The sequence below is a fragment of the Branchiostoma belcheri genome, unplaced genomic scaffold (assembly GCF_001625305.1).
Source record: "Branchiostoma belcheri isolate BF01 breed outbred unplaced genomic scaffold, Haploidv18h27 scaffold9, whole genome shotgun sequence".
Classification (NCBI taxonomy): Eukaryota; Metazoa; Chordata; class Leptocardii; order Amphioxiformes; family Branchiostomatidae; genus Branchiostoma; species Branchiostoma belcheri.
Genome location: NW_017804575.1, coordinates 3,670,516 through 3,695,917, shown reverse-complemented (window position 1 = coordinate 3,695,917; position 25,402 = coordinate 3,670,516). Strand labels below are relative to the sequence as shown.

At 39.5% G+C, this 25,402-nt stretch overlaps 2 protein-coding genes across 2 annotated transcripts in view; one reads left to right on the top strand and one right to left on the bottom strand.

The window, feature by feature from the left end:
- Nucleotides 1-1,016: 1,016 nt before the first annotated feature.
- On the top strand, nucleotides 1,017-21,930 carry LOC109487694 (Bardet-Biedl syndrome 7 protein homolog). The gene is made up of 20 exons (XM_019791722.1): nucleotides 1,017-1,395; nucleotides 2,146-2,211; nucleotides 3,006-3,068; nucleotides 4,770-4,945; nucleotides 6,551-6,737; nucleotides 7,412-7,484; nucleotides 8,239-8,305; nucleotides 8,965-9,014; nucleotides 9,695-9,825; nucleotides 10,486-10,570; nucleotides 13,427-13,529; nucleotides 14,152-14,344; nucleotides 15,768-15,842; nucleotides 16,262-16,324; nucleotides 16,499-16,638; nucleotides 17,453-17,617; nucleotides 19,556-19,665; nucleotides 20,230-20,333; nucleotides 20,770-20,893; nucleotides 21,235-21,930. Exons 1-20 carry the CDS (start codon nucleotides 1,357-1,359, stop codon nucleotides 21,366-21,368), a joined length of 2,148 nt encoding a protein of 715 aa, XP_019647281.1. The 5' UTR covers nucleotides 1,017-1,356; the 3' UTR covers nucleotides 21,369-21,930.
- A 407-nt stretch (nucleotides 21,931-22,337) lies between these two features.
- LOC109487635 (spore wall protein 2-like) overlaps nucleotides 22,338-25,402 on the bottom strand; it is a 9,772-nt gene continuing 6,707 nt past the window's right edge. Inside the window, exons 2-7 of the mRNA XM_019791640.1 lie at nucleotides 25,169-25,402; nucleotides 24,716-25,057; nucleotides 24,376-24,456; nucleotides 23,966-24,337; nucleotides 23,285-23,737; nucleotides 22,338-23,143 (exon numbers count right to left, since the gene is read on the bottom strand). The exon at nucleotides 25,169-25,402 is cut by the window's right edge and continues 168 nt beyond it. Coding sequence (XP_019647199.1) covers nucleotides 22,338-23,143; nucleotides 23,285-23,737; nucleotides 23,966-24,337; nucleotides 24,376-24,456; nucleotides 24,716-25,057; nucleotides 25,169-25,402 — 2,288 coding nt within the window. The remainder of the gene's footprint in view (nucleotides 23,144-23,284; nucleotides 23,738-23,965; nucleotides 24,338-24,375; nucleotides 24,457-24,715; nucleotides 25,058-25,168) is intronic.

Here is a 25,402-nt window from a genome sequence, read left to right as displayed (position 1 = left end):
GGTGACAGTATTTGCGACATTGTGAGTGTGGGGGTCATGTAACAATTTTGCGGTCCTTTGGGGAGGGTTATGTAGCTGCTTTTTTTAGTGTCACTCAAGAGTCAAGACTCTGAATACACATTTAAATGCGTAATTTGGACCCCTGGAGCGTGGCTCATGAGCTGCTTTCAGCTACTGCAGCTACCCGATAATGATACAGTTCCAGGCATTTTCCAGGGCTCCCTTTCGCCTTTGTTTTGAAAAAGTAAAAAAAAAAGCATTTCAGCGTTATTGTTTATGGATTTACGGTTCTTTTATTTTCATTATAACCTCCGTATTCATACCAAGGACATTATATAGACACTTTTAACATAGGATAGCATTTTCACACTCAAAAATTAATGGCAAAATGAATGCCAATGAACTCTAAGGGAAAGAAAAATGTTATTTTTGCCCCAAAAAGAGCCGACCTAAAAGATTGATTGGCCACATATTTGAAACAATACAGCTTTGTTTATTGCAGGGACATTGTCTTTTGTCAATGAGTCAAGTTTAACAAACTTGAGACAATTATTTGATGGGTAAAACAACACCCAAAGGTAGGGACTTTGCAATTTTGTACTATATAAACATAGTTTTGTAATGATGGAGATATAAATTAATCATAAACGAAGAAAAAACTGTGTAACGGATATTCTAACGGATATTCTAAGTCATCAATTTTCATGTTTTGAGCGACTTCTTTAAAAAAAGTTTAACTAACAAACTCAACGTTACAAATGCACGACAAGTTATACATCTCCGTGCGCATCTTTTTCGTCAGTCTTCCTCTTGATAAATACTGAACAGTCCCCTGCTACTTGAAAGGGACTGTGCGTTCACGCCACGCATGCGAGGAAGTGCCATCATTTCAAATTTCCCGCCAAAATTATGGGTGCCCCGAATGCTAGTCTTCTGTGATTGGTCAAATTGGATATTCATCAACCAATCCGAGTAACAGTATGCAGACTTTGATAGTCCATTAACCAATCACTATGCATCATAAGATCGACGTGCGGGAAAATCATTACATTTTTCGGACCGGGAAGAGGATAGATTGTTTATGTCTGAATCTTAGCACGTTTTTTACGGATTTCCTTTCCGATAGGGTGAAAAGACTTCAAAATCTGGAATCAGAGCGTTACGTCCTACATCGTTATGTAGCAGAAAGTGGTGGAAGGATGCAATTCGTTCCCGTAACTGCATGTTGCTTCTGACCCCCCTCCCCACCTTGATGCTTGGTTACTATCAACAACTTGTGGGTCGTATACTTGCAAATTTCAAGACGATTTCCTGATCTTTCATACTTGGTAGAGTGCACATAACCGAGGTGTCAAGATGATGGAATTAAACCTATCCCGTGTTGACTACACGCAGGTTAGTGTTAACGTTAATTAACTTGGTTTTGATCGTGATCTTCTTATCTTCAAGCAGATGTTAGGTGGAAAGAATTTGAGGTATAACATCTGTGTCCATAATATCACCAGGGACCGGTCCATAATATCGCCACCTTGAGAAACAGTGTGCTTAAAGATATTTTTACTGCAACATACCCTAGGTATGTACATTTGATGTGGGAAGGAGTGCATACCAAAAGTATGTTGCAGTAAAAATATCTTTAACTTAACACTGTTTCTCAAGGTGGCGATATTATTATGGACACAGATGTTACAGTATTTTTGAGTTCCCAATTCTCAGGAAAAGCGTCATTTAAACCCTGTGATCATTCCTTTGAAACCTGATTGCTGGTTTGATATAATTAACAGGCAAACTAATAACGATTGTGAAATAGGGAAAGTAAAACTGGAGGCGAGATGGTATTTATTATTAATAGGAAAATGATACATGGCTTTTGGACGATATGTCCTGTTGATGTGTTGACTAAATTGTAGGCCATTGCACTCCTCTTACCCCTTCATAAACTCTTCCCCTCCTCGCTTCATATAATATTTATCTGCCATCCACGTTCCGGCATGGCAACAGACATCTTTGCCCATTCTTGGCAAAATTTCTTTTTCAAAATCGGGCGAAAATTAATGCACACGCTGATGTCATCCACAAAAGTTACTTGTCGTGGCCTAATAATACATTATTTTGAATGTCACTAATTTTTTTTAAATCTAACAGGTGGCAGTAACTTCTCCTAAGACCATGAAGCTGCTACCAGCATCAGGGAAGAGAGCTATTCAGAAGGTAAGACTGCTGATTTCCTGTTCTCAAAAATGTTCCCAAAACTCTGTAAGTAATTGCACACTTCCTATAAAATAAAGTTAAAGTTCAGGTGCCAGTCATTATACAGGATACACAATCCATTCACAACTTCTTCATTTATTATCATTTCCCCAATCAAATGCCACCCAGAAACAGACATCCTTTTTGGCTTAGCGGAAAAGACTAGAATTCCTGTTAGAGAAAATGCTGGTATAACAGGAGAAAGGGGAAATGTAAGGACTCAAGATAACTTCAGAATTAATACATAACTTGTTCCCTTGGTACCAGGGCTCTAGTCAACACCAGTTTTTCCGTCACATTACCGGAACTTTGCAACGTGTGACTGAAAGTTTTCAAAACCAATCTGTCAACCTTGACAGACAAAATTAACAAAAATTTTGGGACCACCAACAATCACTCTCAACACCATGATTTGCCTCTCAAAATGCGGGAAATTGCGTTTTTGAAGGCTTGAAAATCCAAAATTTCCCAGAGGAGGCACCTACGATGCTCCTTTCCCCAACTCCTATCATTGACCTAGTACCTGGGCTGACAAAAAAAAAATTCAAGCTAGCTAGAGCCCTGCTTGGTACCCACTACTTTAGTTTTCAACCTCAGCAATCTGCCCTGGATTCTACGGGTCAGAATGCTGAAGACAACACTGGACTGGTGCCAAGTATTTCAGCCTTTTTCAACTTACCAAAGCTTACCAAAAAACACTAAATCTTTCCAGTATGTCTGCAAACAAAAAAATTAATTGGATGTTTCGTTTGCAGGTGACTGTAGGAGACCACGAGGGAGTTGTAACATGTTTTGGGATGAAGAAAAAGGAAACAGTGGTAAGTAGTAGGTACTACAACCTTTGTGGGGTCGTGTGGCATAACAATAGTTTCAGCTCAGACCCAAGAGCAGCTGCCCAAGAGGTCCCGGGTTCGAATCCTGCCCGATGCCACCAAAGTTGTACCCTTGGGAAAGGCACTTTACCCGACTTTCCTCACTTCACTCAGGTGTAAATGAGTACCTAGCTTCGGTTAGGGACGTCCCTCGGATAGGATGTTAAGTGGAGGTCCTGCCACACCCCACGCACGTTAAAGAACCCACCACACTTATCAAAAAGAGTAGGGGACCTTCCTGGTGTGAGTGGTTGAAACATTACAGTCTGGTCTTACGCAGCTTGTACGTACATGTACAAAACTGGTGTGTTACGCCTAAAAAGGTGGTTTACCGGTTATACAAAACAAACAAACTACATTGGACTATCAGCTACCGAAAAAGCATTAGGCTTCGTCTTAAGCACTACAATTTGAGTCTGACTGAAGAAGAAGAATGGTTACAGAGTCTTGTTTTCTTGAGATTTTTGTATCTGACAGTAAATACGGTGAGAATTCCAGCATACCTGACATGACAAACACATCACAAGGACCTTTGTAACTTTGTTGTCCCAACAAGACCAGTGGGTGGGGAACCCAGGTACCCATTACTGTATGTTATGCCTAAACTTCCACACATGCCTGAAGGTCATCCCAATTATTTCAAGACTCCGAATGCCACACCTATTCCCTTATGGCTGTTTCTTATATAATCATTGCCCCCCTCAAAAACGTTAGGTATGTAGTGTCAATGATCTGCCTAGTTAAGTAAAAAATTGAATTGTGTTTTTAGTCCAAATCTCTCCATGAAGCTACCAGATAGGAAACGTGTAATAGTATGTAAGGAAACGTGTAATAGTATGTAAGGTACAAAGTACATGTAGTTTACATTTAGTGGCCCCAAATTGCCTTTCTTCAGCTTAACTTTAATATTACTTTTTCCCTTGTTGGAAGAGATGCTATTAAACATATATCATTAGCAGGAGAAGAGACTATAAATTGTTTATAATAGTTTAATGTGTTGGTCAAGGTTACATATATAGTCTAGTGAATTCAAACTTTTACTGGATAAATTATGGAGATAACTTCAGGATCTTTTTATCAGTGAGGCTGAAGAAGAGAGGTGGATGTCACTCAAAATGTCCAGAAGCAATCTCCATAGTTTACCCAGTAGTAGAGTTTGAATTTACTAGGAGTATAATAAGGCCACAGCAAGTAATTTTTATGGATGTCATCAGCGCGCGCATTAATTTTCGCCTGATTTTGGAAAAAAACACAAGAAAAATTGTTGCCTTCTGACGTCATGACAGTGGTCAACATGCCGAAAATGGGCAAAGATGTCTGTTGCCATGCCGGAAGGTGGATGGCAGATAGCTATGAAGAGAGGAGACAAGTAAAGGCTCTGATTTAATGTTTTGTTTCTTACTTTGATGCAGTGATATGTGATGCTGGCTGTGTATATGTGATGTTCCCACTGAATCAAAACCATTTGTACAATGATTGAGTCAAAATTTTAAATTATAGGAACCTTGTTTTTTCAGCCCGCCTTGTTTTTTTTTTCGCCCGCTCGCATTAGATTTGGAGTCTGCGGAGAATGGCATCCATAAAATTTACATGTTGTGGCCTAATTTAACTTTGTGACATGTTTTACACTTTTTGTTCCACCTACAGCCGGTGTTTAAGACCCTCCCCAGCCAGGCTATCAAGCGGCTGGAGTTGGGAGGACCGCCCGGGTCTGTAGCCGACAGAATCTTTGTGTCCAGCGGGACGGAGGTCAGAGGTTACTCCAAGAAGGGCAAACAGTTCCTGGGGTTCAACACTAACCTGGCAGAGCCCCCGCAGGCAATGTGAGTTATCTCTGTTCCTCTTCCTCCCAATGTGTATATACAAAGGCCACAGCAAGTAAATTTTATGGATGACATCCTTAGCAGACTCCAAATCTAATGCGAGCGGGCGAAAAAAAAACAAGGTGGGCCGAAAAAAACAAGGTTCCTACATTTTGCAATTTTGACTCAATCATTGTACAAATAGTTTTTATTTAGTGGGAACATCACATATACACAACCAGCATCACATATCACTGCATCAAAGTAAGAAACAAAACATTAAATCAGAGAATTTTCTTGTCTACTCTATCGATCTCTTCATAGATATTTGCCATCCACCTTCCAGCATGGCAACAGACATCTTTGCCCATTTTTGGCATGTTGACCACTGTCAGAAGGCAACAGAATTTCTTGGGTTTTTTCCCCAAATCAGGCGAAAATTTACGCCCGCGCCGATGTCATCCATAAAATTACTTGCTGTGGCCAAAACTAAGAGGAAATGAAACCAGCGTAAACATTACAAGAGTTGCAGTAACTTAGGCAAGAGATAATGATGTTCTTCTTTTCTCAGAAATAGTTCTTGAATATACAAATGTATTCTCGTGCAGTAAAAAAACCTGCTCAGTTGTAAACTTTGTATGACTGTTACACAGTTTGGAGGAACTACTAGTATAACATCCATGAAAATAGGTTCCCATTCTCAGGCCTTTTGCCATTCTCATATTAACTGGGAGAAAAAGATGCCTTGAATTCAGCTTAAACTTAAAAGCCTTTTGCAATCACCTGAATTAGGCTTGTTGACCCATCTTTGCAGACTACCCTTGATGGTTAGTGCCCTCTTGCTGGACTTATAGAAATTGCAGTATGGAAACATGGAGACACAGACATGCAAAAAACAATACTTCACTCCCTCAGAGATGAAGCAGTGTTCGAAATACCTGCCTGCAGTCTGCAATCTGCAGATAGATTTTCAAGATTGCAGAAGAAAAAATTATCCAGTCTGCAATTTTGCAGAAGGAAAAATAGGCTCCAGATTCATTAGTTTTCAATTTAGCAAACTAAAACTTCCAGGCCCCAGGGACAGACTTTCTGAAACAACAGGAGCTTCTTCACTAATTTGCATCATCCTTGTCTTGACTTGTCTAACTTTTGTTTCCTTTTGGACTTCAAAAAAATTGTCTTCACTAATTTGCATATCAATCCATAGTTCATGCTTATAAACCTGAAATTCTCCTGCAGTCCAGTAATGCTACTGTACAGATTTACAAAGCTATATATGATGTAAAAAAGGAATTATTGGTTAAATGAGAAGGTTGTAGTATGGAGGCTTGTGTATTTGCAGAAAGGGTTTCCAAATTGCAGAACAAAATTTGGACTCTTCTGCAATATTGCAGAGCACTGAAAAAAAGTATTTCGACCACTGTGAAGTTATAAGCTATGGCTTGTTGTGTAGTTATATGCAATTTCATCAGGATGTATACAAATTTTATTTCAGTCTAACAATGCTGACTAATGCACAAAGAAATTGTTACTCAAGCAAATGGATACATTTTGGAAACTGTCAGTTGCAGACGCTTCATGTATCAATATCATCCACTAATGCTAACTAATGCTTGTCATATTCAGGTATGTAACAGGCAGTGACCTGTTCCTGACTGGCACCTATGTGTTCAACCACTTCCACGACCTGAAAGACCAGAACTACTTCCTGGCCCCTGACAAGATCAACGATGTCCTGTGTCTGCCGCTGGACAAGTTCTCCCTGCTAACCTCAGTCCTGGCCTGTCAGGACAGGGTGCTCAGGGTGCTACAGGTAACATACAAGCCTCAAAATTAACTTTTTGTAAAAACTTTTTTTTCCTATTGTTCCAGCATTGTTCCGAAAATAAATTTCAATTGTCCTGAAGTGAGGTTGAACTGTCCCAACCTGTTTATCGGGAAGTATGTATGACAACAACTTGAAGTCAACTTTATTTTGCTTATTTATTATTTATCTGACTCCCAGGCGTACTACCGGTATAATTGCAGAGTACACAAGAAACTTAAGGGGCATTCCCGGAGCCAAAAGCCGGGACGCATGCCTGATCAATGAAAGAAGGACTGATATTCTGATGTTGATTATTGTTCTATTGTCCCAAAAATGTCCCAAAGTGACTTTCTAGTTGTCCCGGTCTAAATTTTAGTGGTCAGTGGCCATCGGGACACCATTATTTTCGTGCCCTGACATACAGTCTCTTTTTGGCAACACCTCCAGATTGGAGCCTCTTTTCTTGACAACAATCAAGTGCCCTTTCTTACATTATCTTTTCTGTTGAAGTTATTAACAAGGTATGAAAGACTAAAGATATGAAAGAAATTCAGAAAAGAGATTTTTTGCAAGCGGCATAGTTGTTTCTTCAAATGGTGAGTATGCTTTGCTCTCATTTTTTTACAGAAACATAATGCAGATGTTTTACCCCATTCCACTTTTCTGTTTGTTTTTTATAGGAGTCGGACCTTCTATATGAAGTGGAAGTACCTGGTCCACCACAGACCCTTTGTCTCCTCAATGGCAATGGAGGTAAGAATAGTATAATAATAATAATGGTTTATATACAATACATTATTCGTATGGACAGTCCCACCTGGCAGCCAGAGGCTGAATTGCATGGGAGCTGTTTCCATGAGTTTCATTAAAACAATATCTCATCCATTATCTCAACCATATTTAAAAACATTTACAAACAGGATAAAATTGACGGAGCATTTTACAAGTTCAGCAATCGTACCATGTGTGGTATTGCACTGTCGTGGTACCAGCATGATATCAAGTGGAAAAGAATAGGAAAAAGTCAAACAAAGATCTTTTGTAGTATCAGATAATACATGAAATTTTCACCATAGCATGTTCAGTCAGACTGTAGCTACTGGGTAAGTTCACTCACTCTGTTCAAGAGTTACTGTCCTCCATCTATGTCCACTGACATTGCTGGCAAAATTTTTAAAAGTATTGAAAAGTCATACAACTGATGATGGTGATGATAACAACAGAGCAAGTTTGAGGGTGATGTGGGTTTCCTCAGTTAATCTACTTTCAGATTGAACAGTCCAAAGACAGTATAAGACAAAGATTTTACAAAAAAACTTCTCAACCAATTTCTGGTGAGTTAATTTCATTTTTGAGTTGGAGAACAGTTTAATTTTCTTCAACTTCTCAACCAGGCTGACTCCAAGGCAATGATGTAAGAATGTACAGCAAACTGAATTGCTCCTCTTCCGCTATGCTTTCGACAGGCACATTAACTAAACTAGATTCATCACGCTTGTTTCCTTAGGTGTAGAGGGGAATGAGCTGTTGTATGGAACATCTGATGGAAAAGTTGGGATGGTGCAGATTAACAGGTCAGTGTTTTTTGTACATCAATCAATCAATCAATCAATCAATCAATCAATCAATCAATCAATCAAAACTGGTTTATTGGTAAAAAAAAGGCATTGCAGCCAAAGGCTGTTGACTAATGAATAACTGTAAAGTAATTATCAATCAATCAATCAATCAAAACTGGTTTATTGGTTAAAAGAAGGCATTGCAGCCAAAGGCTGAATTATGCCTTCTGTACATTTCATATATTGCACATTTAAAAGTGTTTCCAATATAATGTGAAACCAATAAAATGATACATTTCTATATACAGGTACAACATTTGCATAAGTCTAGTTTGGACTTCTTCCAGTTCATTTAGTTGTGTTCAGGAGTCGCAACAGTGATAGTACAGGACAATTCTTAAATCTGACAATACGACTGAAAGGTAAATACATACAACATGTGTATTTACATGTCATGTAAATACAGAATGCAGTTTCTTTATACTGGTTACATTGTAAGCCCTGTACTAAATGAATGGTAGAATCATCAAAGCAAAAAAATGGGAAGAACACAAAACGCAGCCTTTTTTGTCAGCATACCTGAAACACTTTTACTATCCTTAGGAGTCTTAATTCATGCAAGCTGTACTTCCTTTTCCAAGGATATCAAAACAGAATTTTTCTGTCTTTTACAGTCTGTCCCCAAGTCACAGATGGGAGCTGCCCAATGAGAAAGGTCATGGAGGTAAGACAGTTACTCATTAGTGCAGTCAAGACCGTATTTTTAATCTCACATAGGAAAAACATGTACTGAAAGGGTATAATTTAGCTCATATTACGTACTGTTTTAAGCAGATCATATTTTAGAAAACGAAGTGAGTGGATTCTGCTAGGAGTGTCTAGAAATGACAGGTTTCATATTCTATCCAGTTCCTTGAGTTTTCTTGCCTCTCATTACTACCTATAACCTTCATCAGCAAATGAAGGTATAATATTATAACTGTTTACCAGTGACAAGACATTAAAATGTCCAGACTATGCATGATGTACAAAATGAGTAATAAACTGGTGGACGTCCCAACTACTAAGTACCTAATATCAGCCCAGAAGAGAACATTAGAAATAGCCATGCCTTCAAGTACCAGAGTTATCAACCGAGGATCGAGGTGTTCAAGAATTCATTCTTTCCTAGAACTATCGCAGAGTGGAACTCACTGTCACCAAGTACAGTAGGGCCATTGTCATTAGATAGCTTTGTGTCTAGAGTTAGAAGTTCAAGGGTTTGGTGTAACAAGTCGATTGGTGTAATATAGCCAGCTGCCGCCGCGCCGCGTGCCTGCGAAGCTGGTGTGTTACGCTGAAAGGCGGTTATACCGGCTATACAGATACAGATACAGATAAAGTTTGATCTTTGCCCACCTTCAGGTATTCTGTGTCTGGACAACTATGACATCACGTCGGACGGCGTACAGGACCTGTTGGTGGGACGGGATGACGGGCTGGTGGAGGTCTTCGGTTACAACGAGACAGACGAACCTGTACTACGCTTCAGTCACGTAAGTTGGTCACATATCATTGGTCTGCATAATTTATGTGCAAGCAGAGTGTAAAACTGGAATAGCCCCCTTACAATCAATGGAGAGAAACAGCCAGATCAAGACTAAATTTTGATTCGCAGCCTTGGTTATGCCAATTTGACTTGACTTGGCAGTTCTTCATATGCCAATTTACTTCAGTAATTCATCTATTATAGAATTTTAACTTGTTATGTTTACCAAAGGAAAACATATTGTTTTTACTCAGTTTCTTCCTCTTCTTCTTCTTCTTCTCCAAACAGTGACCTATGACCTAACCAATGACATGATTTGTTGACATCTGTTACCATGGTGACTGGTGTTGGGTTACATAATGTTGCAATTTTATGGTCTGCTCTGCTCCTGTCACCATATACTAGTAGTACATATATGTGAATGTGTTTGAGTAAGAATTAACAGAGCAGACCATGTCCGAAGGTAAACATTATGCATTTGCTTTGCAAATGGTACGTCTCTAGTTGCAGAATATTTTTCCATGTTAAAAGGTAGAAGTACACCAATGATTTCTGGACCTTCAATGGTAAGACAGTCTGCTCCAATATCCTTGCATCCTATCTTGTATTAAACAATAAGAAGCTGTTACTTTTAAGTACAATGTGTAATTCTTATGCCTTTCTGCAGCAACTGAATGAGAGTGTGACGTCTATTCAGGGTGGGGTTGTTGCTACAGCTGGGTATGATGAGATAGTTGCTGCCACGTATGCAGGTATGTGTTAGACAGCTGTTACGTGCTGTCACCTGTGGAATATTGCCATGGAGTCCTAGGGACATACATTGTAGGAGTAGCCCTATGTCTGTTCCTGTCTTTTTTTTTTTAACGGTGTCGCTCAATGCAAGGCCAATTATTTTGGGCCACTTCTAGGCATAGAGCTAGAGGTACTTAAGTGAGTATAATGTAGTTATGTCAGGAGATGGCGGTGGACCTTTGTTTTGAAGCTTTGTGGATTGTAGTCGGACGGAAAGCATCTGTTTGGAAGAGAGTTCCATAATTTTGCAGTCCGGGGAAAGAAGCTGTTGTTGTAAAATGACTTGGAGACAGGTATGTTAACGGTGTATTGATGAGAACTGGAAGAGAACCTAGTGGCACGCTGAAAGGTTATGAGCGGTGGGACAAGAAGTGCAAGTTCTGTCTGTAACTGTATTCTGCCTAAGAAACAGCCTAAAGTTCTCTCAAGTAGAAATTTTCTTTTAGGCCACACCAATTTAATTTCTTGGTTAACGGATTTTTCTAGAAAAAAAATGGAGCGGGCGGGCGAAAAAAAAATAAAAATAAAAATTTGAGACCACCTGCCATACAGCCATGTAGTAAGCAATCCATTAAGTTAAGTTACAAAATGATATAAGACATTATATTAGACACTTATTGAACTGAAAGGACCATTACTACATGTACATGAGCAACTTCTCTTACATCCCTTTACAATTATTCGTATTATTTTGCAAGATACACATCTTTACTGTATGAACAACAAACTGTCCGTTGACAAGACTCCCATCCAACTGGTTTCACTTTTATTCATCTTTCAAAGTTCCAAAGAGTGGTTTAAATCAGGGTGCTCTGTTCAGATCCCATTGTTCTTAGTTCAGGGCACACAGCTTACCACTGGGCTGGGCATTCTATTGTGTCTGGCTGATATGGAAGTTATTTAGAGCTTGAAATTTACAATATCCTAAATATATGCTTTAGACAAATTTCCAGGAATGTGTAAAAGTTATTGGCAAAAGAATTAACTACTTTTACAGATATTTTATTTCTTCTTTTATCTTTCCCCAATTCCCAAATACTACCGGTAGTAGATCTATACATTTTATATTTCCTATTTTTCACTTTAGGTATGCTACAGCTACATTATACATAGCCATCATTCAAAGAAATAGCCACATTGTCACACTCTTCAAGTTGCCACAAATTCAATGATCTAGGGTTTCACTATAAAGTCTTTGATGTATGGGGGTTTTTATTTGTAGGGGGAACCATTTTATTAAAGAATTTAGATGTAATAATTGATGTATTATTTGCAATTGTACTCCTGTTTATAGGTATCTAAATAAGATGTAACTTTGTTAGAATGCCACATGCACAAGTAGTATTTTTCACAGAGTAATTTCTATAATTAAAAGAACCTGTTTCCCCCTACTCGAAGTGGACTCTTCCGACCGTGAGAAATAGTGAATGGACTTACGTGCATGGAGGACTTCTTACTTTGCCAAATTCCCATGTTTGTGGTAGGATTTTGTACTTTTTGAAAGTAATACAGTTTGTGATGCCAGAATACATTGTTATGTCGTGTTATTTTTACATATTCCCTGGAAAAAAAGATCGTTTTGAAGGTGTGTGTGCATGTGCCGCTCAGGCCGAGTTTATACGTTCGGCCGATTACATTGTACTTTTAACGCCCGTTACTAGCACGTTTCCGACACAATACGTGTTTCTAAATGAAATATAATATATATCTAAAAGGGAGATGATATGTTGTTACAGGTAAACTTGGTGACTTATTAAATCTGCCGTACGTTTGACTGTCGTCAGTGAAGTTTTGTCCCATGAATGGTGACATGTGCAAAGGGGGTGGGGGCGAGTTCTATATCAAAAGAATTTTTTTGACGAACTTTTGAAGAGGCAACCTAGCTTTCCGAACAAATTGCACTCAGAAAAATGTTTCTGCCTTGAAGCAATGTATTTTTAACGCTGTTAACTATGCCCAAATTTTGAAAAATTACAACGTACCGGGTGGACTTTGGGGCCCCAATTCGGGACCCGAGAGTATGGATTTTTGTTCTGTTTTTATTTTTATTTTATTTTGGCAAAAAAACGAAGCGGCGAATCCGTTAACCAAGGAAATAAATTGGTGTGGCCTTATGTGTCTTAATGTAAAGCTAGCATTTTGGGGAGGTCGTCTGCTGTGACCATGTCACATTGGAACAGTAGCACTTTTGGTGGGGGTATCAAAAATTATGTTGAGTTTTTTTTTCTGTTTAGACTTCATTTAAATCTTTTTTAATTAAATTGTATTTTCAAATGAATTATTCAAAATAAACTACAATACGTTGTTTATTTATTAGATAAATACTTCAAGTCTTAACACTACTGTCAGTGTCCTGTCCCATGTATAATGGTACGGTCCAAAAAGTGCTTGGTTATTCTAATAACTGACCACTTTTGATATTACAGCCTGATAACTGATGGGAAATGGAGCCTTCTGATTAGTCGAAGTCTTCTGGCTATATGATAATTTGGTATAATGATAGATCATTGACAAACTAGAAAAGTAACATTTGCAAAGCAAATGCATAATGTTTACCTTCGCACATGGTCTGCTCTGTTAATTCTTACTCAAACATTCACATATATGGTGACAGGGGTCTGAATCCCTTCTACTATGAAATTGCAACATTATGTAATCCCAGTTACCATGTTGACAGACGTCAACAAATCAGGTCATTGGCCAGGTCAGAGGTCAGTATTTGGAGAAGAAGAGGAAGAAACTGAGCAAAAACAATATGTTTTCCTTCGATAAACATAATTAGAACTAATAACACATACCCATGCCACCCCATCCAGGCTGGATCCAGGGTTTGACTACAGAGCCTCAGGAGAAGGAGGCGGGGCCGGGAGACGAGGTGCAAGTCAACGTGGAGACACAGGCCAGGATCAAGACTCTCAAGTAAATACATGTACAACTTCTATTGGGCTGTGCCATTAAACTTCTCCCTCCTGCCTTACCCCATAACTAATACAAATGTGATGCCAAAAGACTACTTCACCAAGGAAAGGGTTAGAAATATTGAGTAGGATCAAGAAACCTTTTGTGTTTTCAGTATGGTCAAGAAACTTTTTGTGTTTTCATGAACATTTCCCAATCTTCTGTTTTGTTTTCCACCACTCTCCCACTCATTAATTCAAGGTTTAGTTTTCCTTTAAAAGTAATACCTTAGTTTAGTGGGTAGCATTGACAAATGTCAACATTTATGTCACCTATTTGTAAATGTATACTTCATCAATGGCATATGCACATGTACAGAGGAGCATCATTAGTGAGGTAGAGATCCTCTTTTTTTAGTAAAGAGACGCTTTTTACATAACCAAGTGTTTTATTCACAGCCAACGTTTCTGTGACAGTCTGTCACCTTCCTCATGGCAATTCTGAATGCTTCACATTGCACTGCAGCACAGGTGTTGCTGCTCTAGATGCATTCCGAAACATACATGGTCCCAAACATACAAATCAAATGTTTTTGTCACAATGCATTGTGCAATATATTTAAATGTGTCTCGACTGTTTCCAGACAAGAGCTGGAAGAGATCCAGCAGAAGGTCGCACGCGAGCGTGAGAAGTACCAGGCGACGGCCCACAGCAGCAAGGCCATCTCAGCCGTCCCCTTCTTCAACATCAACGACAAGTTCACCCTCAGTAAGGACGACGCCAGTTACACCCTGTCTCTGGAGGTCCAGTCGGCCATCGATAATGTACTACTTCAGGTGAGCCTCTTTCCATTTGTGGAATCAATTTCTATTAAATTTTATATTTCAGTCCATACCATATGGTATGGATGAAATATATTGTGTTCTCTCATGTTTCTTCTCCTCCTGCCAAACAGTCAAAGGGATTCAACTCTGTCATTTGTCAGCCAAATGACTTGAAATTTGGCATGGAGGTAGAGTGGGCAAATACCCTCAGGTGTTTTTTTTTTTCATTTTTTTGATACATGCCTTTGAAAAATTTTTATGAAGGTTTTTTGGGGCATTTTTTGACAAAAAATGGATTGTTTGATCCTGAGCCCTGGTATTACAACCAAATGATCTTAAATTCGGTATAAGGGTACCTTGAACATGTGTCTAAAGAATAGCAGTCACATATTTGGCATACACCACCTCTAAATGACTCATTTGGGGGACTTAAATGGATATTTTCAGCCAAAAAAGGACCAAAAGTACTGTACCCGTTCCACGTTCGATCTAAAGAATGGCCCGTTCCATCTGCCGTTGGCCATCGAACATTGCGGGTTACCTGGGGTCACTTTGCATGTAAGTCGTGCGCAATGACCCACACATTCAATTTTATGTGCCTAAGATCATTACTTCATCTACTATTATGGACTGAAATATGCTGTATTTGCTCCAAAGCAAATGTCGGTCTTTCTAGTTTGTTTCTTTTGTGAAGTGTTGCTGTGCAGGATTTTTTATTTAACTGACCATACAGAGATGTTGCATTTGTCTATCAGTGACATGTATTTTTATATACTTGACAGTATCAGCAGTGATATTATCTGCTAGAACTTCACCGTCAATATCATGAAATGTGTATTAAACTGTCTTCCTAGAAGGACATAAGTAGTGAATTTATTCCATCTTACTTTTTAGTCACACTTAATTCACTGTAAATTTAAAAGACATTGGGAATGACTTTTAAGTCCCAACTTTTAATATCTCAACAAGTTATGATACAACCTCTTCAGAAACTGATCATGACATATCTCAAACTGTGTAGTCAAGAAGAGGTTGCATTATAAGACTGGGAGACATTTTTTTTTCAAATTGTTAACGAATATGTTTCATTAGGAATAGTGCTGCATACCTAAACCCACTTTTAGGTTCAGGTCCGGATTCAAGTCCAGAGGTTTAGGTTCAGTTACGGACTTGTAAGTCTGGACCTAAAACCCATGGCATATACAAAATTGCATGTTGGCAAAATTGCAATGTTGTTTTGGAAAGAAAAGGGGTGTGAAATGGTCTTTTATGGTAATAAGTCCGGACTCGGTTCTTGACTTTTAGGTTTTTTGGGACTTGAACCTAAATAATCTTACAAGTCCGGATCCAAGTCCTTAACCGGTATGCAGCACTAATTAGGAATGTAGACTGATATTTTATCCCTGCTGACCTGGTGCATTTATCCTGTCCACAGAGTGATGTGCCCATTGATCTGCTGGATGTGGAGAAGAACTCAGCTGTGGTCAGCTTCAGCGCTACGGAGCCTGAGGTAAGAAAACTTGAGCTGCTGTCATGAGTTAGCCAACTGTGGCCTGCCAACCTTCTCCAGACTGTATTTGGGATTGTAGTTGTAGTCCAGAGCAAGGTCATCTGGAGTTGGGAGTTGGTCAACAAGGTTGCCACCAGCCTTTTAAAGTCGTCTGCAAAACTGGCTTTGAATTTTGACCAAACTAAAATTGGAAAAGTCATAGCCAGAGCGAACTGGAGCTAGAATAGCTACTCCAAATGCAATGTCAACCTTTTGTTGGGGAGTGGTTGGAAGCAAAGTCATGGGAAGGTCATGGATGTGCAACGGGTTTGAGACATTTGTCTGTCACATGCATTCGCCCAAGATATTGTAACGTTACATTCTCATAGTTTGATGGGGTTTTTTTTTTGCGTCACTCGATCATTTTCCCCCTTGTCCAGAGTGGGAACTTCCTTCTGGCCACCTACAGATGTCAGGCCAACACCACCAGGCTGGAGGTCAAGGTGAGTCACCAAGGTCAAGGTCATTCATCTCAAATATAACATTATGCAGCTATGATGCACTTTTCAGCTTTGATTTGGTACGTAGTAAAATTTAGCACAATTATTCTCCATAATATTTACTTCTTAATTAAATGCTCGTCCAATATACTGACAGGATATGTTGTTTAATCGTAGATCCGTTCCATTGAGGGTCAGTACGGTACTATCCAGGCATATGTGACCCCCCGTATCCAGCCCAAGACCTGCCAGGTCAGGCAGTACTCCATCAAACCCCTGTCTCTACACCAGAGGACACACAGCTTTGATGAGAGCAGGTAAGAAACATTTGCTTCATATGAGTTACGTACAAGCTTGCATTTTGTGTTAATGATATTCAACAACAGACTGAAGAACTTAGTACTTCCTTCAGCATATTTTTTGGCATGATTGTTGAGAAAAATTCTGAAGAAAGAAGGGGGGCAATAAAGTGATAAGCTAACAATTGTATATAATGTATAGATTGTAACATTACGTTTTGTGTTATGTTGTGCTGTAACACCACCAGTTAATTAATTTACCACCTAGTAGGTTATCACAAGTAGTACTGATATAATAAAAAATTGATTTAAAAACTTGAAACAATCAACAGCCCTGGTTTTATTCAACTACTAACCAATGTTTTATCCTTACATTTTCATTTTACAAGAAAAATGCTTGTAGGCATAACAACTGCTTGTTGCATATAAACAGGAAGTCAAGAAGATTCATATAATAGCATCAGTAATAACATGGAGATTCTTTATTGACACAACAAAAAAGTACAGGGACTTTTGTATGGTCTTCTACAACTTAACTTAAGATCTAACAAAGCTAAATACATGTGTGGATAACGTCATCTTACGTACAGAGTGTGTGATGTAACAATAAAGGTTAACTATTCTCTAACGTGTTCTCTAAGATCGAAACATTCTTTAATCATATTTTCCTATTTGAGTACTGTATTAGTTATCTCCCCTGAGAATGTAATTGAATTTATCTATAGGATCTAACGTATTGAAATCAATTGAACAAGCAGAAAGAAAGGTGAACAGCAATAAGCGCTTATCATTGTATAGTGTACAATACATTGTAACTGCTACCTGTTCCCAGGCCCATGAATGTGCTGAAGATATCAGGGAACTTCAGCATGGCCGAGATCCACTCCTGGGTCTGCTTCTGTCTGCCGGAGCTGCCCGAGAGAACGCCCGTGGGCGACTCTGCAACCTTCTACTTACTCAACACATTCCTGGACACCCAGCTGGAGTGCACGTACAGGTGAGACCACCTGTGGACAAGGCTTTTTAAGGATCAATGATTCTTTATTAGGCCACACCAATTTAATTTGTTGTTTCTCGGATATTTTCAGAAAAAATATGATGCGACAGGGCGAAATAAATTTTAAAAAAAACAGGCCAACGCACCCCATGATAGCCGGAAATGTTACAATATGAGCATTGAAGCAAAGTCAACATACCAGGCTGGTTTATAATCAAAGCAATAGTTTTTGAACTTTTAATGAAACAAAATTTTAACAACTAGGAAGAAAAGGACTTTCTTCAACCGTTGGGGCCAAAATATGTCTTTCATTGAGCATTTTGCAGTTGATTCAGAACCTAAAATCTTTTTTTTTTGCAAATTTGAAAAAAATGGACAGGGCAAATCCGAGAAACAACAAATTAGATTGGTGTGGCCTTAACTCAACAAAAAGTACAGGGACTTTTGTATGTTCGTCTACAACTAATGATAAGATACATGTGTGAATAACGTCATCCTACGTACAGAGTATACGTATGTCACAGGCAAACTAATATTGAATTCTTACTTTAACCCAAGGAGGATGAAAATAGGACTTTCTTTCTTCAACACTGTAAACTGTTTTTGTTGCTCAAGGTGGCTTTGTAACATTTCATGTCCTGTGGTATCAATTTTACCTGCTAGATATATTGACTTTTAAGTGCTCTGTCTGTGTCTGTCTGAAATTAGGTTCAACCTTCCCTGTGCATTGTTCTGAACATTTGTTTGTAACCTAAATTGACAGCATATTGTAGGTTTCATTTCTAAGGCCACACCAATTTAATTTCTTGGTTAACGGATTCGCCCGCTTCATTTTTGTCTGATGTGCAAATAAAAATAAAAATTCAGAATCAACTGCAAAATGCTCATATTTTGGCCTGAACAGTTCAAAACAGTCCTTTTCATCCTAGTTGTTACAGTTATTTCATCTTTCAATGGAGTGGTATCATTAAAAGTTCAAAATTCATTGTGTTGACTTCATGGCTCCTATCGTACCATTTTGGGCCATAGTAGGATGCCTAGGCCTGTTTTTATTTTTTTATTTTTTCGCCCTCCTGCTCCATTATTTTTCTAGAAAAATCTGTTAACCAAGAATTGAATTGGTGTGGCCTAAGATACATGATTGTGTGAATAACGTCATCCTATGTACAAAGTATGTGGCAAACTAATATTGAATTCTTACTTAAACCCAAGGAGGTCCTGGATGAAAATAGGACTTTCTTTCTTCAACACTGTAAACTGTTTTTGTTGCTCAAGGTGGCTTTGGAACATTTCATGTCCTGTGGTATGAATTTTACCTGCTAGATATATTGACTTTTAAGTGCTACATGTATGTCTGTGTCTGTCTGAAATTAGGTTCAATCTTCCCTGTGCATTGTTCTGAGCATTTGTTTGTAAGGCCACACCAAGTAAATTTTATGGATGATGTCCTTTGGAGACCCTATATCTAATGCAAGAGGGCGAAAAAAAACAAGAAGGGCCCTAAAAAATAAGATGCCTAGATTAGAAATATACTAAGAGACGACAAATATTAGGACACAAATTGAATGAGGTGACACAGATTAACAAGCTAGAAGTCTTTTATTCATCATCAAAACAGCAATAAATCAGGTGGAACAGCAGTTGTCGTCCTGTCCTGTTTCTTTCATCACATTTTTGCAGGCCTGCAGAAACAAAGCATGTGCTCTTTACCCATTTCGCGTTACGGGTTTCACATCAATCTAACGATTTGCGGCTCTTTCGTGACTCTTTGGTCATAGTTACAGGAAGCGGAATTTCTTGTTTTTTTCTAGGAACAGGCCAAAATCAATGCGCGCGCGGACGTCATCCATAGAATTTACTTGGTGTGGCCTAACCTAAATTGACAGCATATTGTATGTAGGTTTCATTTCTAACCTACATGTGTTTAATCTCCTGTAGGAAGGGAGAAGGCATCTTCCGATCAGACAACATCTCTACTATCTCCATCCTGAAGGACGTCATCACTAAACAGGCCACTCATCGCAAAGTCAACATCCAGATCACATATGGTAGAGTTCTTTAATTCTGTAATTTTAATTTCAATATATAGTGTTAGAATGCAATATTGTTAGAGTTGAACTGTTCTGTACTCATGTCTTACAAATGTACATGCTGTAGACCACATATGGCCACCTGTGTTAGTCCATCTGGACAGAAATATGAAATAAAGATTCATATCGTATCATGTAACACTTCAAGAGCTTTTGCTAAATACATTTGTATACTCCACTGTCTGACAGTTTTGAATTACGGTTACCATCTGGGGGTCAACAAAATAATCCAAATTGGATAGTGTGACACCGACTTGTAAAACTATGAAGTAGAATCCTTTCTTTTTAGCATGATGTACCTTTTAAGAAAACATTGCTAAGGGCTTGTCTCAATTACACCAAAACTTGATTTCTCAAAATGTTCCAGATGCATAGTACTGTTATACATTGGATGGTAAATAGTAGAATTTTCCATGCAAACATGCTGCGATACTGTGATACTTGAGTTGTTCTATGTTTGCTAAAATGAGATGCCTCCAGCTTAGACAGAAACTGACATAGTAATTTTTTCTGTTCCTGCAGACCTGTCCGATGAGTCCATCCCCCACACACTACAGCTGATCCACCCCCGACTGGAGTACCAGCTCCTATTGGCCAAGAAGGTCCAACTCATAGATGCACTCAAGGTGAGACATTTACTAACTCATCAGGAATTGTCCACTACATAACCAGGTTAGATGACGGTATGATAACATTCTCTGCCTTCAAATGGGTACTACATGAACTTGGTACCCTTCTGTCTGAAAGTACACCATGGTTTGTACTCTTTACTTTATTGAGAATTAACGAAAGTTGCTAACAGAAATGTACTTATTTTTGATACATTTGGAAAAATTTTTGGTTATTATGTCAACATTGCCCTAGCAGCCCTCCAAACAATAGGCCCTGTAGATGCTTTATGACAACTACAGTACTGTACCTGTAAGAGCAAATCTTCTATTATGGCTAATATTATCAGCATGCATTAGATTGTTCCAGAGGTTACAATGGGTTGTTGTTTTTGCAGGTGATATTTCCATAAAAAGACAAATATATTCAATGCTTTCATGTGTTTATCTTCAGGAGCTTCAGATCCATGAGACAGACTTGAGCTTCCTGTCGGCAGAATACGTCAACATCCTAGAGAACGCTGATGAACTACAGGCAGAGTACAAACGACAGCCGTGTGCACTGGAGAGGCTTTACGGTACACACTCTTGTTTCTTTATTCATTTGTTACTGTATGTATACCAAAAAAAAAAACATTGTTTCTGCTCTGTTTCTTCTTCTTCTCCAAACAAATAAGGTCAATGACCTGAACCAGACGTCTGTCACCATGGTAACTAGTGTTGGGTTACATCATGTTACAATTTTATAGAAGGAGGGATTTAGACTCCTATCTGACCATATAGGTGAATGTGAGTAAGACATTATGCATTTGCTTTGCAAATGTTACCTTTCTAGTTTATTATTCTGTTTTGCAATGATTGCTCTTTCAGCTAGAAGACAATGTCAAATCTAAACTTTTACACATCTTTTTAAATCCAGGGATGATCACAGACCTGTTCATAGACAAACACAAGTTCAAGGGTGTGAACGTACGCACCAAGGTCCCACAACTTATGGAGCTGTTGGACAACTATGACCTGCAGACTGTCATTGACTTCTTCCAACTCAACTAGAGAGACTTTTCATCTATTCATCTTCCTGTAGAGAAGAATCTTTAGAGGTTGAATGATGTATTGTATATGGTTACTAGTAATATGTTTCCTGATGTTTTATTGCATACATGTTTAGATGCACTAAGTACAAAGTCATGTACTTTAAATCTTGAAATATTTGTGGTGGTTTCATTTTCACTGTATTTGATGTTAATTCTCCACTGCAAAGTCATCACACAGCAAATGATACGGTTTATTGGTGAGTAAAGCACTTGATGTGCCCTTTATCAATACATGTAGAACGTCTCTTTTCGACTGGGAAATCCCATAGAACTTATATGAATTTAAAGAGCTTTGTAAGCACCTTAAATATGCGTATTTTAGTACTTAAAAGATGACGATGATAACCAGTCACAATTTTATGTGTAAGTGTATTCCTTGTTTTGTGTATTGTATGTCAATTTGGTCCTAAAATTTGTGACTTTAAAAAGAGGGAAGAATATAGATATGTACATTTTCTGTATCCTCTATGACCCTGTAATTGTGTGTAACATGTACAGAATACAATTGTGCTATGATTGTGTGTTTTGAGTGTTATTGTTGTCTTTTTTTCATTTCATCAATGAGAGACCACTCTATGATGGCATGCATACATCTTTTATTATAAAGGTAATTTTCCTATCCCGCTAATGCATTCCCAATCCTAAAACACTAAAGCCCATCCTTAACCCTCAATCCTTCCGTTTTTTATCATTTACTTAGCTGGATGGCAGCTATACCAGGTATACAGATACAGAAAACAAGTTATGTCCTTGGTGCTGAAAACCATCACCAACTCCCTTGCATTTAATTCAGTATCTAATTGAATAAAGTGGTCATAATACATAACTACATGTAAGTGATATGTGATAGGAACTCTTGTTACCTTTTATAAGGAACACTGATGGGGTTTATGTTGTACATTTTTCCTATCACTTGGCCTCACCCAAACTATTCCAGTATCTCAAACAGTTCCTCCGCCTTCTTTTCTACAGCAGAGCCTGCATCCTTTTGATGAAGTAGGTCTTTCAGTTGCTCTGCAAGTTTACGTTCCTCTTTTTTGGCTGAGTCTGCAGTTTGTCCCCCATGATCCATGAGATGGATCTTCTTCTCCTTCCAAGCTTGGCCAAATGTCAGAAACTCGCGAGTTTCCTTTGCAGCCTTTTCCTCGTGCGGAGACATGATTCCTTTCTTGTAGAACTGCTTCTCGAACTCAAGGGTATCCTGAAGATCATTCATGAAGGCGAGTCGCTTCTCTTCCATTTCATTGTCTTTCTTAGAGATGGGCTTTTCTTTATTTATTTCAACACCTTTCTTTTTTGCTTCCCAGGACTTTGCAAACTCGATGTATTCACGTACTGCATTTGCTGCTTTGCTTTCATGTGGAGACAGGTGTCCATTTCTGTAAAACTGATTCTCAAAGTCGACTGTTTTCTGTAGGTCAGACAAAAAGCTATCCCTTCGTTCTGACTCCCCACTTCCTTCTTCATCACCTTCATTTTCCTCATTGCCTTCTCCTTCATCGTCTTCGTCATCACCTGCGTCTTCTTCATCACCTGCTTCTTCTTCATCACCTGCGTCTTCTTCATCACCTGCGTCTTCTTCATCATCGCCTGCTTCTTCTTCTTCATCACCTGCTTCGTCTTCATCACCTGCTTCTTCTTCTTCTTCACTTGCTTCTTCTTCATCACCTGCTTCTTCTTCTTCATCGCCTGCTTCTTCTTCTTTATCGCCTGCTTCTTCTTCTTCATCACCTGCTTCTTCTTCTTCACCTGCTTCTTCCTCATCACCTGCTTCTTCCTCATCACCTGCTTCTTCTTCATCACCTGCTTCTTCTTCATCGCCTGCTTCTTCTTCATCGCCTGCTTCTTCTTCATCACCTGCTTCTTCTTCTTCACCTGCTTCTTCCTCATCACCTGCTTCTTCCTCATCGCCTGCCTCTTCCTCATCACCTGCTTCTTCTTCTTCATCACCTGCGTCTTCATCACCTGCGTCCTCTTCATCACCTGCTTCTTCTTCTTCATCACCTGCGTCTTCATCACCTGCGTCCTCTTCATCACCTGCTTCTTCTTCATCACCTGCTTCTTCTTCTTCCTCATCACCGGCTTCTTCTCCATCACCTGCTTCTTCTTCTTCATCACCTGCGTCTTCTTCATCGCCTGCTTCTTCTTCTTCATCACCTGCTTCTTCTTCTTCATCACCTGCGTCTTCTTCATCACCTGCGTCTTCTTCATCACCTGCGTCTTCTTCATCGCCTGCTTCTTCTTCATCGCCTGCTTCTTCCTCATCACCTGCTTCTTCTTCATCACCTGCGTCTTCTTCATCATCGCCTGCTTCTTCTTCATCACCTGCTTCTTCTTCATCACCTGCTTCTTCTTCACCTGCTTCTTCTTCTTCACCTGCTTCTTCTTCATCACCTGCTTCTTCTTCTTCATCGGCTGCTTCTTCCTCATCACCTGCTTCTTCTTCATCGCCTGCTTCTTCTTCATCGCCTGCTTCTTCTTCATCGCCTGCTTCTTCTTCATCACCTGCTTCTTCATCACCTGCGTCTTCTTCTTCACCTGCGTCCTCTTCATCACCTGCTTCTTCTTCATCACCTGCTTCTTCTTCTTCCTCATCACCGGCTTCTTCTTCTTCATCACCTGCGTCTTCTTCATCGCCTGCTTCTTCTTCTTCATCACCTGCTTCTTCTTCCTCATCACCTGCTTCTTCTTCGTCATCACCTGCTTCTTCTTCTTCATCACCTGCGTCTTCTTCATCACCTGCTTCTTCTTCATCACCTGCTTCTTCGTCATCACCTGTTTCTTCATCACCTGCTTCTTCTTCTTCATCACCTGCGTCTTCTTCATCACCTGCGTCTTCTTCTTCATCGCCTGCTTCTTCTTCTTCATCGCCTGCTTCTTCTTCATCACCGGCTTCTTCTCCATCACCTGCTTCTTCTTCTTCATCACCTGCGTCTTCTTCATCGCCTGCTTCTTCTTCTCATCACCTGCTTCTTCTTCTTCATCGCCTGCTTCTTCCTCATCACCTGCTTCTTCTTCCTCATCACCTGCTTCTTCTTCGTCATCACCTGTCTTCTTCTTCTTCATCACCTGCGTCTTCTTCATCACCTGCGTCGTCTTTATCACCTGCGTCTTCTTCATCACCTGCTCCTTCTTCATCGCCTGCTTCTTCTTCTTCATCACCTGCGTCTTCTTCATCACCTGTGTCTTCTTCATCACCTGCGTCTTCTTCATCACCTGCGTCTTCTTCATCACCTGCTTCTTCCTCATCACCTGTTTCTTCTTCATCACCTGCATCTTCTTCATCACCTGCTTCTTCTTCATTACCTGCTTCTTCTTCTTCTTCGCCTGCTTCTTCCTCATCACCTGCTTCTTCCTCTTCATCACCTGCATCTTCTTCATCACCTGCTTCTTCTTCATCACCTGCTTCTTCTTCATCACCTGCTTCTTCTTCATCACCTGTTTCTTCTTCTTCTTCCCCTGCTTCTTCCTCATCACCTGCTTCTTCTTCCTCATCACCTGCTTCTTCCTCTTCATCACCTGCGTCTTCTTCATCACCTGCTTCTTCTTCATCACCTGCTTCTTCTTCATCGCCTGCTTCTTCATCGCCTGCTTCTTCTTCTTCATCACCTGCGTCTTCTTCATCACCTTCTTCTTCGTCATCACCTGCTTCTCTTCTTCATCACCTGCATCTTCTTCATCACCTGCTTCTTCTTCATTACCCTGCTTCTTCTTCTTCTTCGCCTGCTTCTTCCTCATCACCTGCTTCTTCTTCATCACCTGCTTCTTCTTCATCACCTGCTTCTTCTTCTTCTTCGCCTGCTTCTTCCTCATCACCTGCTCCTTCTTCATCACCTGCTTCTTCTTCATCACCTGCTTCTTCTTCTTCTTCGCCTGCTTCTTCCTCATCACCTGCGTCTTCTTCATCACCTGCGTCTTCTTCATCACCTGCTTCTTCATCATCAGCTGCTTCTTCTTCATCACCTGCTTCTTCTTCATCACCTGCTTCTTCAT

Excerpts from the sequence above, each read along its gene's own strand:
- LOC109487694 (XM_019791722.1), top strand. The coding sequence starts at position 1,357 with ATGATGGAATTAAACCTATCCCGTGTTGACTACACGCAG. Across the intron at positions 13,530-14,151 it reads GCCAGGATCAAGACTCTCAA|ACAAGAGCTGGAAGAGATCC; the intron begins GTAAATACATGT and ends GACTGTTTCCAG. Across the intron at positions 16,325-16,498 it reads CCACCAGGCTGGAGGTCAAG|ATCCGTTCCATTGAGGGTCA; the intron begins GTGAGTCACCAA and ends GTTTAATCGTAG.